This window comes from Ascaphus truei, chromosome 6 (assembly GCF_040206685.1).
Source record: "Ascaphus truei isolate aAscTru1 chromosome 6, aAscTru1.hap1, whole genome shotgun sequence".
Taxonomy (NCBI): Eukaryota; Metazoa; Chordata; class Amphibia; order Anura; family Ascaphidae; genus Ascaphus; species Ascaphus truei.
In genome coordinates, this window is record NC_134488.1 from 104,312,660 (window position 1) to 104,329,736 (window position 17,077).

The 17,077-nt window shown below is 45.1% G+C and overlaps 1 protein-coding gene across 2 annotated transcripts in view; it reads right to left on the minus strand.

The window, feature by feature from the left end:
* LOC142497555 (T-cell-interacting, activating receptor on myeloid cells protein 1-like) overlaps positions 1-16,421 on the minus strand; it is a 73,810-nt gene extending 57,389 nt beyond the window's left edge. For both annotated transcript variants that reach the window (XM_075605511.1, XM_075605510.1), the window contains exons 1-2: positions 16,210-16,421; positions 13,553-13,585 (exon numbers count right to left, since the gene is read on the minus strand). In XM_075605511.1, the coding sequence (XP_075461626.1) occupies positions 13,553-13,585; positions 16,210-16,243 (67 nt within the window). In that variant the 5' untranslated portion in view covers positions 16,244-16,421. The remainder of the gene's footprint in view (positions 1-13,552; positions 13,586-16,209) is intronic.
* Between the last annotated feature and the right edge of the window lie 656 nt (positions 16,422-17,077).

A 17,077-nucleotide genomic window follows, 5' to 3' on the forward strand; every position in this document is an offset into this window, starting at 1 on the left:
AATAGTTCCTGCAGCACAGAGGGGATTCAGAATGCTCAGATACCAAGAAAGATTGTGGTAGTAAGGGACTCCATTATTAGGAAGGTAGATAAGGCAATCTGTTGCCATGACTGTATGAACTGAACAGTTTGTCTCCGAGGTTCTCGAATTCGGCACATTGTGGATCGGGTAGACTGATTGTTGGGAGGGGCTGGGACTGACCCGGTGGTCTTAGTACATATTGGCACCAATGACAAAGTTAGAGAAAGATGGAGAGTCCTTAAGAATGATTTCCGGGATCTAGACCAAAAGCTTAAGGCAAGGACCTCCAAGGAAGTATTTTCTGAAATACTACCAGTGTTATGTGCAACCCCATGGAGACAGTCGGAGATTAGGGAGGTTAATGCATGGATAAGAAAGTGGTGTTGGAAGGAGGGTTTTGGGTTTTTTGAGCACTGGGACTCAATGTGGGTGCAATCTTTATGCTAGGGACGGATTGCACCTCAATGAAGAGGGATCTTGTGTGCTAGGGGGGAGAATGTTAAAAAGGTTCGAGGAGATTTTAAACTAGGATGGAGAGGGGAGGGGATAGAGACAGATAACAAACTAAATAGAATAGACAGGGAAATAGCAAGGGGTTATGGAGGTAGAATGGGTGCAAGTGTGAGTTGGGCAAGCAGCGAGACACCCATAGTAAATACAGATAGTAACATAGTTTCATAGTAGTTACATAGTAGATGAGGTTGAAAAAAGACATGCGTCCATCAAGTTCAACCTATGCTAAATTTAGACAACTGATACTTTATCCTATATCTATACTTACTTATTGATCCAGAGGAAGGCAAACAAAAAACCGCAGTGTCATATCATCCAATGATATCTCATAAGGGGAAAAATAAATTCCTTCCTGACACCAAGAATTGGCAATCGGATTACTCTCTGTATCAACATTCTTTTCATGTTTACTTATTTGGTATATCCATGTATATCTTTCCTTTCTAAAAAGATGTCCAACCTTTTTTTGAACAAATCTTTTGTATCTGCCATCACAGTCTCCATGGATAATGAATTCCACATTTTAACTGCCCTTACTGTAAAGAACCCTTTCCTTTGTTGCTGGTGAAATCTCCTTTACTCCACCCTAAAGGGATGCATAATTTAATGTTATTCAGTCAGGATGTTATATAGTGAGGATTTTAATATATTATATAATTCTATGTCATGACATTTTTTGGAGGGGTAGGATTGTGCCAATCCACTCTTCAGTTAACACTGCTGGAGCTAAATTAATTAAGGCCATTGCACCAATAAGGGGCTTTCTATTCTAATTCTATGCATTTGACTACACCCAGAATTTAACACATGAGTCTTTAAATAGCACACATTATTATACTCAATTATTCCCTGAAGAAGTATCTTTTTGATACGAAACACTTTGGAAATAGATTGTGTGCTGTTTTATTCTATATTCTACATTGCTCCATATTGCCTATGCTGCGATTTCATTAACATACTATTGGACTCACTAAGAAAGCGAGGTTGGTTTATGCTCAATGAGCATACCTGCAGTGTAACTCAGGTGAACTACAGTAGCCTCCCCCCGCATCCAAGACGCTGTCACATGGAGTCTAACACTGAGGACCGGGAGCGGGTGCTTTCCCTAGTCGGATCTGATCTGTATTCCACGGGCAGCAGGCGTCTGGTAGGAACGACGATCGGAGGTGCAGTTCCATCTGAGACTGAGCTAACCGTCCACCACGCTTGGAGTCTGACTGTTCGTTTCCCCAAGCCGAGAGAGGGTGCCTTCCCTATCGGCGCTATTTCTATTTGGAACACGGACATTCTTTACCCTGCCCTGTAACCAGCCAATTTCATCAACCAGCAGTTAGTGATCCATACGGGATTATCTGGTAACACTGTAACGGTTCAAATGTAACATTGTTACATTTCTCTATACTATTGCTCTATTTACCACTGTTCATGCTCTAAGTACTTTTTAAGTCTGTATTCAATATATGTTTAATTGATTTTTACTACTTTCTATATCGTACTAAAATAATTGTTTTGACCTCCTGCTCTGGTATTTTCTTTACTATATCTCCCTTATATCGATGTTTAGAGCCATCTTTCCATACTAGCTGCATTTTGTTACACAAATTTATACTTTGTGGTATAGTGTCTAGATTATTCCACACTAATAGACGCTGGCACTTTCAGTTCTGAGCGCACCTCTAGATTGTGTTATGAAGGGAATGATGAAAATGTAGAGACCTTGTGGATAGAAATTAGCAGCGGAGGTAAAAGTATAAATAACATGTGTAGGGATGTGGTAGGAACCTCATATGTGTGTTCAGTTGGTGTTTTGACTCTGTTCAGGAGAGTCATGTGGAGGTCTGCAACAGTGCTGCAGAGGCTGATGCAATAGCTGTGAGTCTGTGCAGCTCAAGGCAGAGAGGCTCCGTTGAGGAACTACAACTTCCATGAGCTCATGGGCAGTCACCTGACTTGAGGAGCCAATCGGAAGGCTAGAATTACGGGAGGAGGAAAGGGAAGCGTGGGGGAGAGACCAAGCTAGTCAGAGGGGATCTGGAAGGTAAAGGAGGAGGGTGTATGCATGCAGGGGGTCCGTGACCCGCTAGCTTTACCCCGCAGGCCCTTAGGAAAACCACCTGAGCCACAGTAGGTTGCTGTGCTGCAGGGACGCCCATAGTGGTAGCGATCAGTCACCTTACTGTGTGAGCTGGTGAGCTGCTTGGGACCAGACAGCTGCACTGCGGACATCAAAGACAAGCAAGGTTTCAGCTAATCCTTTTCGAAGTATTACCGGTCACCACCGTGACCGGAAGGTATTTACGTTAAGTGCACCAACACCGGTCAACAGGCGCTGATCCCGCCTTAGGCGTAACTCTTTGAGGACACTAGTGAGTGACCAAAGTCCTAATACACGGAACACTCCTTTCTATTAGTGCAAGGACACGGTGTGTGGGGCACGCGGTGACGGGACAAGGACATACTCATTAAGAGCGTGGCTGAGCACTACTGTACAGGACAATACTCCTTAAGAGAGTGGCCGAGCCACTCACGTTATAAGAACATTATCATTTAGCTGAGTTAAGGTTATATTACGTTATAGGTTATGTGTTGGGTTATATGCTGTGTGTTAATATGATAGAGTGCTAAGGTATCGTGTATTATAGTAAAGTTGGTTGCATCATATATGTGTGTGCATATGTTTCTTGCCCAGGGGAATCTCATATTATGGGGGTCCTGGGTAAGTGGAGGTGCTGCGCTAATAAGTGTTACCCCAGGCTCCCAGCTAGCGGAGGCTCAGATCTCCTGGAGCCGCAGGTGTGTGCAGTTACCCATAGTCTCTTTTAGAGTGTCAGAAAAAGTGCTACACATGTTTGTAGGGATATGCTATAAACCCCCAAATATCTGTGAGATTGTGGAAGCTAAAATACTTTTGCAAATGAAGAAGGCATCAAAACTACCCTATTTCCTCGATTGTAAGATGCCATCAATTCTAAGACGCACCCTTGATTTAATAAAAAAAATTGGGGGAAAAAAATCTCACTGTATTAAATGTGCAGAATTTTTTTGTTTATTTTTTTAACTAGCAGGGTCACATGACACTTCAATAACTAATGGGGAGAGAGAGGCAGACACAGAATGGGGAGCGACAGGCAGAATGGGGGGAGAGAGAATGGAAGGGGGGGAAGAGAATGGGGGGGGAGAGAATGGGGGGGAGGAGAACACACAGACCAGAGAGCGACAGATATGGCAGGGGCAGTGGCAGTGTGTGTGTGTGGGGGGGGATTTTAGCTATTTACATGTAGTCATGCATAACAATGTCTACAGTCATCTCATCATAGTGCAGTAACAAGGGCACTATACGATATCCAGCCAGAGAAGGCCAACTGTGTCCAGGGACCTGGCACAGGGGTGATCTCCCGGCGGGAAGAGGGAATCCCACTCCATTGGGAGGGCGTACCTTTAAAAGGGGATCACGGAGCAATGTGCGGCTGAGTCCATGACTGTGAGGGGCAGCTGGCCCTTATCACCACGCACAATAAAGATGGCTTGTTCGAGAACCCCATGGTGTGAGTCTGCAATTACTCTACAGGGGTCCTCACCACCAAGAAGGAGTTCCTTATCAGGACCCTCTACCTGCATACGCATAGATCCTGATGAGGTGGAGGCGCTGCACGTGATGTAAGTAGGACTCACACACACTACCTCAGATATACCGGTCTGGATTGACATCCCCGAATACCATCATGCGGGAGACTCAGGAGTCCTGTTGCCTACAGGTGCACCACCATACACAAGCATGTAATGGGGGCTGGATAGACCACAGGGGCCAAGGTGAGATTGGGTGGGTCAGACCAGACACGAACAACCGTTACAGTTGGAGGCGCTGCTGAGATACCTGTCAACAGGACATGCTTTTGCTAGGCACACTGGGAAACAGGGAGAGTGTATGCTGCCACTTTGTGCTGCGTAGGAAGGAGCCAGGGATAGTCAAGGGAGGCCGCGGAATGCACAGACGCCCTGGGATTCTTAGGTCTGGAGCTGGGCTATTGCTGTCACCGAAACCTTGAGGTTGTGCTAGTGATATGACGCCTAAAGGGATAAACTGGTAACTTAAAGCAGGAATCCTGGAGAGGGTCTGCGCTAGACTGACCAACAGCAGGTAGACCCCCAAAGTATTGCTTGGACGAACCAGATTACTCTAGTCCATTCCAGATCACTTGACGTAGGGAGCACAGATTGGGAGGAAGGAGACACAGCAAGAGTGAGCCTAGCCTGAGGTAGTGCCAACACGAGTCAGATCTACATTAGGTACACAAAGTGGTGCACAAGGCATTTTTATTGTACCGGTGTGGCAGCTGCCCCGCAAAGTGGAGCTCCATGTACAATAATTCAAGAACCAGTGACCGAATGGAGAATCCGGGCGGTGCGGAAGCTCAAATATGGTTGACGGAGGCCGAAGGAGAGAACGAATATGTTATGATGTGTGAGGAAGAGGAGCCATCTACAGAGGAGACCTTTGTGAGCCTGCTGTGGAATGGAGTGAAAACAGTAATTGTGCCGTGTATGGCCTGCTTAGAACCTTGGGGTACTGATCCTGAGGATAGTGAAGGGGACAGTATTGTGAAATGGGAGGTACGTAATGGATTTGCTGGTCATTCAACATACAAACAATCGAACGCTATCTCAATGATGAATCCGATTGACATTGCTAACCAAAATGGCGGTTCCCACTTCACCTGGGAGACCGCGTGGGCCAGTTGCAGAGAATATTGCAAATGCTTTTGCAGAAAGCTGGCCAGGAGTGGCACCAACGGAGAGACCCTGCCCTGTTGGGGGGTATGGCGCGAAAGCTGGAGCCGCGCCCACATGGACTATGACTAGTTCCGCTCCTGTGCTTGGCCAGCCTACAAATCTACGGGACATCCCCTAAGTTTCAACCAGGGGGAGTGGTTTACTGTATTGGCGGATGCGGATGGAGAAAGCTAGACGAAGGGTTAGCAACCCAGCCCATGCCCTTCAGTTACGAGGAACCAGCAAGCCGTATAGACCACTAGTGCGAGCACCTCATTAATGACTATGGCTTGCAAACAAGCAGAAGGGCCTCTGATAACAACTCATCCCTACTCGGCTCCAGGAGGCTTCCTGATTCTCCGAGTAGAGGGCGTAGAGACAGTGGCATGCCTATGTCTGCAGTGCCGACTGCCAGACGGGGCAGTAAGCTCTACTGCACGATGTGCTCAATGTGGCCTACAATACTTATGGCCCATGCCGACATTCATGCCGGTGCAGACAGTAGAGGTGGCAGAAGATGTTAACCGCGGAACTTCCCAGTGCGCTCTGGAGAGAGACTACGGGTCCTGGAGAACCAGGACCCGCTCCGGTCATTAAGACAGAGCTGGCCAAGAAAACCGGTCACCGACGTGGTGATAAGAGGGGGCCGCGCCGCAAATCACCAAGCGGAATGCCTCGGCCTAATGCCAAATTGGAGTCCTTGGACGAGGAGTCCCTCAACCTGATTGCAGTTATGACCCGACCGCCGGCGTACCACAGCAGCAGTACCATTAAAAGAGGGCCACTTACCTGTGTCGGTGAGGACCGGAGCCGAGTGTCGCCCGTACCGCGGCGAAGTCCCACGGCCGTGGTGACCAGTGGATCCGATGGCGGCAGACCCACCCCCATGCCCCGGAGTGGTAAACTGAGTCCATGCGTGTCCCAGGCTACCCAGGTGGCGATGGCGGAGGAGGTACAGAGCCAGGCCCAGGCGGTGCCACGACGGAAAAAGGAGTTGCCGGATATTGTGGTGGAGGAAGAGGTCCCGCTTGGGGACCCAACCCAAGATGGCGGCGAGACACGTGCGTGTCCAGACATCGCTTCCGGTGGACCGAGCGGAACAGAGGGGGAGGTGATCGCGCCCCTTCGCTCAAGCAGTGGAGGTCGGACGCCCAAGTCCAAGAGGAGCGGCCGATCGACGCAGCGATCAAGGAGTCGTGAGATCGGAGAGACGGAGAGTCCCTGCGGCGGAACCGGACCAGGTAGCGAAGAGGAGCGGGTCCTAGCCCCGCGGATACCGACAGTTCGGCCCTATCCCCAAACCCCAGTCCTAGCTAGACCCAAAGCCCTAGTTAAAGCGCCAGCCCCATTCACTTTCAAGTTTGGGTCCTCTTCCAGTTTAGGGATGTCAGGGGATTCCCGGGTCACTTCAGATGAACGGACAGGGAGCCTGGACTATGGGACATCTGATGATGGGTCAGTGTAAGGAGGGAGGATTACGCGGCGGGTGTCGGTGTCCAGTGACTGTCCCAGTAATGTGAGCGTTACTATTGGGAACAAGAAAAAGGGTACGGACAATCAAGCACCGTCCGAGTGTACGTCGGGCATATCTTCCAGGGATGTACAAGAAGAGGGAGAGCTAGAGGAGGTCTCGCTAGAGGAGTTAGGGAAACTCGATGGTGGGCCCCCTTGTTTGAGGGATATGTGCCCTGGATGGATAGGACACGGTTTATCATAGATTGGGAGGGGGTAGTGGATCATTGGTGGGCCCAAGGGGAGTTTACGGAGGAGGATCATCTAAGGGAACTCCAGGATAGGTGGTATAGAATTGGGCGAGGGTTGATAGAACCACTGGGTCCAGATGGGTTGGATGATCCGGTGGATCCCGATGAACCCCTGTCATGGGTGTTGCCGGGGAGAGCGGGCAGCGCTAAGTTGACACGGGCCTGCCGTGCAGAATGGGCCATTGTGGCCAAGTATAAATGTTCCCATGGGTTGGAATACCCCTATGTTCCCGAACCCCTCATGCAGGAGATAGAGGACCGCCGGGATAGGTGGCTCAGGGAGGATATAGAATACTACATGGTTACCAAGGGAGGTGCCATTAAGGGCCCCCAAGCAGAGGAAAGGATATCCCAGTTGATGCGAGTCTGGAGTATTGGGCGCAGCATCTATATGCATAAGGTGGTGTATAGAGGAGAGCGTGGTCTGCCCCGGGAATATAGCGTAACAGTCACCGACATGGCGGGCAGAGAGGTGAAAAAGCCAGATCCTTGCCACTATTATTAGTGAGTCAACACATGAGGTCTGTGAAAAGAAATCTTGAGCGCCCCTGCTGGTCAGTGAGCGCTGTGTCATAGCAAATTATGAAAAGCATTGTTATGATTTTTGAATGATGTGTTCCTTTCGCAGTGGTTCCTGGAAGAAAGGTACACCAAATTAAGTCCCAGCCAGGACGGTGGGGATTCACCAGGGGGAGTATTTATTCATGCATAACAATGTCTACAGTCATCTCTCCTGCTGGCAGTAAAACCTGGTAAGTTACAGGAATGCCAGCAGTAATCATGGAGGTTTGCCCTCACACCCTGGTGAAGTGCCCGATGTATGGATGGGAGTGGCTACATGCTCTGAGTCCATAATTAGTGACATCAGAGCTGTGCCTGCCTCCTTAGGTATATAAGGCACTGCACTGCCTAAAGTTAGTGTGGAAAAAGTTGCAGTGTGTGGTTGCTGCGGGTTGATGTTACAAGGTGAAGCAGCAAGTTCAAAGGTGCCCACTAGTGCAGTAACTAGTGGCACTATACGATATCCAGCCAGAGAAGGCCAACTGTGTCCAGGGACCTGGCACAGGGGTGATCTCCCGGCGGGAAGAGGGAATCCCACTCCATTGGGAGGGCGTACCTTTTAAAGGGGATCACGGAGCAATGTGCGGCTGAGTCCATGACTGTGAGGGGCAGCTGGCCCTTATCACCATGCACAATAAAGATGGCTTGTTCGAGAACCCCATGGTGTGAGTCTGCAATTACTCTACAGGGGTCCTCACCACCAAGAAGGAGTTCCTCATCAGGACCCTCTACCTGCATACGCATAGATCCTGATGAGGTGGAGGCGCTGCACGTGATGTAAGTAGGACTCACACACACTACCTCAGATATACCTGTCTGGATTGACATCCCCGAATACCATCATGCGAGAGACTCAGGAGTCCTGTTGCCTACAGGTGCACCACCATACACAAGCATGTAATGGGGGCTGGATAGACCACAGGGGCCAAGGTGAGATTGGGTGGGTCAGACCAGACACGAACAACCGTTACATACATTTAGTGACCCCTTTTTATGATGTTACCAAGTACCTTTTTATTCCTGTACTCATTGCTTTCCTTAAAGTAAAAAGAACATGTTCTAAAAATCTCCTCTCTTGCTTTTGATAGCAGAGAGACAGACACAGACACAGACACAGAGAGAGACACAACACACACAGAGACATATACACACACACACACACACACACTCAAACAGAGAGACAGACACAGACACAGACACAGAGAGAGACACAACACACACAGAGACATATACACACACACACACACACACACTCAAACAGAGAGACACAGAGAATGACACACAGACAGAGAGAGAGAGAGACACACACACACACACACAAACACACACACACACACACACACACACACACACACACACACACAAACACATCCAGAGACACACAGAGAGACACAGCCACCTCTGCATTTCACATGGGGATTCAGGAAGGGGGGGGTGGACTTCTGGGCAATGTTGATGGGCCCTGGCAGGCATTTCCGATCCCTGTGCACCGCATGGGAAGGGAGGGGGGGGGGGGGGTGATCGCAGCCATGTGCTTTTCATGCACATTGTGAATATCCCTGCCGGCATCTGCAGCAGCGCCCCCTAGCTGATTTTATTTAATACATCGATTCTAAAACGCAGACCTATTTTAGCAATGTGAAAATAGGAAAAAAGTGCGTCCTAGAATCGAGGAAATACGGTAGGTCATGTTTGCATAATGGGAGATTTTAATTAATCAAATATAGTCTGGGGCAATGAGATTAGTGTAACCCTTATTCCCCCCCCCCCCCCCCCTAGACTCAACTGATGTATCTAGGGTGCATGAGGGGCAGTTACATGGTTGTGAGTGGTGCATACCTGTTTGGAACAGGAGGGCCTGAGCTTCTCGCGATGTTATTGGGGGGGTAACAGGTATCGGCTTCTGAGGTATTGGCCTCCATATAGTCTTAGTGGTGCAGCGCCTCCACCTCCTACAATTCCCGGGGATACGGGAAAGGACCCTTGTAGAAGAACCCCCTTGGTCCCGGGGTGAATACTCCAGAATCACATGGCATAGTGTTGAAAGCAACAGAGTCTTTATTGTACTCACTCTCGCAGGGCAGTACTAGCAGCACATCAATACAGGTACACGGTATACCTCCTCCTCCTCTCCCGCCAGGTCGTTCGCCTCAGGATGGTAAGGCAGGTATCTTTCTCCCTGCCTCCACCCGCAACCAAGGGCGCTACGGGTGGGCCTAGCTCTTTCCTCACCCCCTAAGCAGGGTGAGAGGCATGGATCCACCTATCACACTAGGCCCTACTCCTCCGAATCCTAGCTACACTCTCCCTATACAGTACTCCAGACTTCCACGACAGACTGACTCGTCTGCTCACACTTGCCGGGGCTAGACTGCTACTCGACTGAAGTACTAGAACAGACTCACTACTCCACGAACTCCTATAGATTCTCTAGACTGATCTCCTGACAGGCAGGAAAAGCCACTAAGTTTGGTCAGCCCCGCCCCTATGACATCAACAAGACCTCCCCTCTGCACTGGTTTGCAGCAGGGACAGGCTTGTATTAATCAAGCAGGCAGGGCTTTGCAAGGGGGGAAAACCCATGATTACTACTGGGGCCTGCCTTAACAGGGCTTACCACAGTAGTAGGAAGATTTAGTAGCCCGTGCTGTTTACAGGGGGCTACATTAGCATTACAACCAAAGGAAATAGTCAAAACCAAGGTGGCTAAATAAACAGGTAGGGGAGGAAATGGAATTTGGTTAACTGAGGATGAAGTTCATTGGAGGCTTGTTAAAATGAAAGTAAATAAGATACCTAGCCCCGATGGCATACATCCAAGAGTTCTAAAGGAGTTAGGTTCAGTAATAGCCAAACCATTATATTTAATATTCAAGGACTCCATTTCCACAGGCTCGGTACCACAAGATTGGCGTAAAGCAGATGTGGTGCCTATATTTAAAAAGGGAGCCAGATCGCAACCGGGAAATTACAGACCTGTAAGCCTGACTTCAATAGTAGGGAAACTACTTGAAGGTTTAATATGGGATAATATTCAGGAATACCTAATGGAAAACAAAATTATTAGTAATAGTCAGCATGGATTTATGAAGGATAGGTCATGCCAAACTAACCTTATTAGTTTCTTTGAGGAGGTAAGTAGGAACTTAGACCAGGATTATGCAGTTGATGTCGTCTACTTAGATTTTGTAAAAGGCTATATACGGTTTCACACAAGAGGTTGGTGTACAAAATAATGAAAATTGGATTCAGTACAAATATATGCACCTGGATTGAAAACTGGTTGAAGGACAGACAACAGAGCTATGGGAAGGACTACATGTTTAATTTCAAAATAAAAATGTGACAGGAATGTTTTAAAAATAATTTTAAAAGTTGTCTTTTATCAAGTTTTCATTGTTTAATGCTACTTTTATGTTTTGCATGTCTGGAGCCGGGCGAAGCTAACGCTCAGGAAACACCCCCATTATTGCAAGACAGAAATCCTGCAATACAGCCTGGTAATGAACTGTACTCCATGCCCTGCTTTCTCCTCCATTACACCCCAAAACTCAGAACTGCATAATGTATTTAGTGTAATGTAAAGTGATAATGTAGTCATAATGTAAGTTCTGTACTCCATGCCATGCTCTCTCACCCCAAACCCCCAAAACATCCACCTCTCCCTTCCCCCTCACATCTCTTCCCCCTCACCTCTCTTTCCCCCTCACCTCTCTTTCCCCCTCACCTCTCTTCCCCCCTCAATTGTGAGTGAGTAAAAATAAAATTGCATCCATAATGAAAGTGGTGTTCAAAAGAGGACTATCTGTACTTTCCAGAAAATGATGGACCAGCTATCAGTCCCTGATCATATTTGATGATAGAATAGAGGGAGGTCACATCTATGTGACCCAAATTGATTGCCTTCCCCACTTGATGTCACTCAAGTGGGTGAGCAAGTCCCCTGAATCTAAAACAAAGGACGGAAGACTCCTAATGAAGGGTTGTAGATAACAATCAATGTATTGTGACAACCCATATCCCAAAGATTCAGTACTAGACACTTGGCCAACCAGGTGGGTCGACCAATGTCTTATGGCTCTTTGGGAGATGGTGGAAAATTGGGATGACTGGACAAGGGTTAATAATGAACTTAATCTCTTCCTTGTTCAGGACATTAGAGATTTCACCCAGTTTGATTTGTTGCAAAAAAGATTTTAAATAATAATCTGAAGAGTCACCAGGTAGTTCAGAGTAGGTGTAAACATCCCCAAGTTGGCGATAAGCCTCCTTGAGGTAGTTTACCCGACTCTAAACAACCACTAAACCCCCTTTATCTGCCCTCTTAATTACTAGGGAGGTATTGTCCTGTAATGTTTTAATTGCTAATCTCTCTTCTTTGTTCAAATTATCCTGGGCAAGATAGGAGAAAGAGAAACCCTGAGACAACAAGCGTAAATCCTTTAGGACTAGATTGTCAAAAACGGTCAAATAATGACCTTTAGCATGCATAGGGTAGAAAATCATTTTCCCTAAAGTTCGATCTCCAATCACTAAAAGTAGGGATTGGGATTTCTTTACTTGATGAGTGTAATGTAGCAATTGAACTATCTTCATATTTTCCTGTAGTATGGAATATGCAGCAGATGTGTTGGTTTTTCGTTAAAATATTGAATCACAGGATTCAGACGTAGGACGCTTTGACACCATTTTGGGGGAATAGAAACATGCGATTTAAACCTTTGTACATAATAAACCTGAAGAAGGGTTATGGTGTGGATAGAAGAGGTAAATAAGCGTACACGCGCACCATATTATCTATTATTGTAGTGATAGTTATTAGTCTCAGCTGTTTAGCAATAGGAAATAACTATCTGTTAATTCTACTTCTGTTGATCTCTCCTTATTTGTGTTGACGTGCTTCAGTAGGACACTGTGATATGAAAAACAGCAAAGATAAGGCTGACAGGGATAGGAGGCTAGTGACCCATGGTGAGGATGAGTAATATATTTTGGTTAGAACTGATAGGGATTGAGAGATGGTACATGCAATAATAGACCAATTAATTTAGAACAGCAAAGATAACGTTTTGAGAGCGTGAACTACTTAAAATCTTGATATTGATTAGAAGATGTTGTCAATTTTAATGACTGATATGATTTGAATTGCACAATACTGAATAGTGTATACATTTGATTACTGTATTTTCATACATTTCTATGCAATGGATCTGTCACCTTACGGTTACCCTGTCCTGTTAGTGCAGTAATACAACTTTATTTACTTGATCGAAACCAGCTGGATTTTTTTAAAGTCAAACCTTTGACTACATTGCAGTGGATTTCATTTACTAAACCCCAATTGCACTGAATGTTTCGGCATCCAGATTAGCAATTGATTGATTATTGCTAATAGGCAAGCGTTCATCTCCAATATATAGGACCCCAAAACATAAAAAAAATAAAAATTAAATCTATAACAATAAAAGTTCCGGTCTGTCTGTCAGAGCCATAGCTCCAAAACCATGAAACCTAGAGAGCTTTGCACGCAGACTAAGAGGACCGTGGGGTGTACACTTGTAGGTTACATTTGCAATATTGGTGGATAGATATAAACACATGCACATCTGGGTACTTTAGCTAGGGTTTCAGGCCTGTATCACACAAGTAAAATAGGGTAATTTCTATATAACTACACACAATTTATTATTAGTAATTTTAATTACTGCACCCTGTGCGAAGTCGGGTACATAAGTTAGTTTTTACTGAACAAGATCTGCAGCAGAGTTTTAGTTTTTGTGTTATTTTTTTTTACAGCCTTGGTGGAGGGTTTGTATGTCCCGAGTCCCCCTGATCTACCAGACAGAAAATACTTATGTCTATACATTTGAGGTGAGTGCCAGTTTGTTCTATAGTCTTTCAAATAATTTAATATGACTACTTACCCCAGGTCCAATGAACTCCATCTAGCAAACAATCTGCAAGTAAAATTAATATTTAATTACAATCATTGAGAAATAAACAGGGACATTTATTAAAAACTGCAGAACTGGTGAAAAAAAACTACGGTATATAAACTAAAAAAAAGCAATCCAATTGAAATCAAGGTTGATTAAAAATACCCAAAGAATTGGAAGTGCAATAGCATTATGGAGGAAGATAGACTCCTATAGTTCCCAAATCACTCCTCTATACACCATGTGGAGATATACCTGTGTACACACGTGAGATACCTCCGGTGTGTTCACATCCATGTGCTGCTACCTGTCTCTTCTTCGATCAGGTCTCGTGTGTCCACTAGTCCCCAGTCCATCTTTTCTCACTAAGTTGGGTGGTTAATTTTTTTTCTGTTGTGCGAGTCAAAAAAAACAAAAAACCTGCCCAAAGAGTTTTGCATAATTATCTACGACTCCTTTAACCGCTGATTAAATGTTTTCCTTTCCTTTTATCCTGCTTCCTTTCCAAGGAGCAACTAAAGAGGCTTATGATGGCCACATTGAGATTCAAAATGGAGCTCCTTGTATAAATTACATCTATGCATTAAATCCAATAATGTGTTAAATTCTGATGTCAGAGTGTACGTGTGCTATTTAAAGCTTAGTTTTACGTAGTGCTTTACAGAGACATTTTGCAGGCACAGGTCCCTGCCCCATGGAGCTTATAATCTATGGGTTTTTTTGGTGCCTGATGCACAGGGAGATAAAGTGACTTGCCCAAGGTCACAAGGAGCCGACACCGGGAATTGAACCAGGCTCCAAACGCAGTGCCCATCAGTGTCTTTACTCACTAAGCCACTCCTCCCATGCATTTGATTAGCAGCACCTGTCTGCTACTTAGCATCTTAATTCCTATGGAAGCAGTAAGGGTGTAATTAGTTTTTCACACATAGCGTCTCCATTTTGGCTTTATTTTTGTTAAATAAATCATGATACGGTCATGTGGTGTTGTTCATCTGAGGTTGTATTTATCTAATTTTTAGACCTGCTAAGGAACAGATGATTGTTATTATGTCCTGATATGTAAAACCATAGAATTCAAAGAGGGTGTACTTTCTTTTTTACACAACTGTGATATATAACTACATAACACTGACCATTATAAACGCCTTGTATCCAATGTTATAGTGTGTGTGGTATAATTAGCATGATGGAAATAACACTAATGAATTATGATGAGTATTAGTATATATTAGTATAAACTTGCTGCAATTTTTCTTACCCAGAATTGCAGGCGGAGACTTTAATAAATAACCCCCATTGTGTCAGATTAACACAAATGCAGCAAGTACTGATTAATTGTGGCTTTTATATACTTGTGTGCAGCACATGGACTGTCAGTTGCTTCAGTGCAGTGTCCATATCATGTTATCAGATGTACCAAATAAATATATATTAGTGACTACAAATTACTTGTTAATGCGGAATTTAAGGACTCAAGGAGTAATTATTACGGTATGTGCCAATATTTCCACCTCATTTTAGCCCCATTATTTACCCCCCAGATTCAGAGTTAGAAATGACTATTAATGAATTGTTTACATAAATACCTTGTCCAACATAGAAGATAAGTACAATATACTGATATGTAATGTACCATACTGCAGAATATTTACTCTTATTAAACTTTTTGAGTAACTGATTATGTGAGATACAGTAATACTGCGTATGTATTATATTTTACATTATATATAAGTGACAAGTTACATTACCTTATAAATGTTGAAATAAATAAAATTAAGTGATATTACACATGATATAAATCTGAGTAATAAAGATTTCAGTGTATAAACAATTATAATTGATATGGAATCATACACAGCACTTTTTAACATATCCCATGCATTAATATGGGTGGGTAATGGTGGTATATGACAACTGAATATATATTTCTATATTGGCTAACCCTTTAATACATGCTTTTCTTGGCAATATCTTTTTTTCTTTTTTTTACATGTTCCGCACATGTTTTACTTACAGCGTATTTTGATGCACTTGTTGCACAGTATGTCCACACAATTAGCTTTGTAAATACAATGATAACCTGAGGGAAATACCCTGCAGCTGTCCAGCACCACAGACTAGTTTCACTAAAATCACCACTCTTTAGGCTGAGTCCCCGCTAGCACTGAGCGGGTGGCACTTGCGGAGGTTACTTACATATATGGCTATATGTGAGCCCCGCTCACGCTGTTCGTGCGCGGGCACACACGCTCACCCCCGTTCGGCACTTAAGTAAACAAAAAACCTATACTTTCCCGTGTGCTCAACTACCCGCAATGCCCACACCTCCAGCGCGCGAGCTCGTACATGCAGGACACCCGGCACTCATGCTTGGAGAGCTCTCTAAGCATGAGCGCTCTCAGCACCAGCGGGGACTCAGCCTTAATAATTATGCCCCGTTGTGTGTGGTGTTTCTCCTATAAAAACCTTGTAGCATTGCTGAGGATACTTTATTAAAAGAGGAACTTAGCTTTCTGTGACTCTCCACCCCCCTCCCTATTGTTTCATGTTGAGATTAGCAGTTAATGTTACAACTCTCTTTTTGCTTTTATATTTACGCTATAATAAATTATTTACATTATTTTCCAATAAGCAGTACTCACAGGTAAAGATCAGGGAGATGGAATAAGAAGACATGCCAGCAATCAGTGGGTGTTCCTCTGAATAATATCCCAAGGTCCCGTATTAATAAATATTTTAACTTCTCAAGAGGCTAAAGATCGCTGCCTCCTACTGTAATTACACACATCCCCTCCTGCAGCCTGCGCTTCCTCTTTTGTGCTCTGCAGATAAGCACCCAGATTTCAGTCACTGCCCGTTCTCTTTTCTGACACTTCTCGAAAGACTGTGCTATATTTATTAAGTAGCAGTGCCATCTACATGGCTTGTGAGAAACTCTGCTGATAACAAGTACTTGCTAAGATTAGTGGTGGAAACAATTAGAATTACCTCAATGCGCATGCGCGACGGCGAGTTAGATGGATGCTCAGAGATGGATGCTAGTATATTGCATAATCGGCAATCAAAGATACCGCAGCTCACAAACGGGGGCTGATACAGTAATCGGAATATACCATGATGCCAACGAGGGCCAAGGCTAAGAGGGGGACCCTGCTGCTAACTGACTATTTCAATAAAAGTGAGATGGCACCGGCAGGCAGCTCTGATCCACCGCTGTAGAGCGCGGTCTCCGACTCAGAGAGTGAGAAATCTACACAGGGTCATCCGGCAAGAGACCAGGATCTGGTCACCAGGAAGGACCCCAGAGAGTTCTGTAGGAACATTAAAACTTTTTTCCAAAATATACGTGTAATATGTTGGCCTTTTATATGTATGTGGGTATAGACACTTTAATCATTTATTTTGTCGCTATATTTTATTATAATATTTTTAGTATTATTAGTGTAGCCAGGTCCCCCTTTAGTGTGGCTGACCCCCTCCTCCCTTTTGGCAAGACTCTGTGTGCGAGGG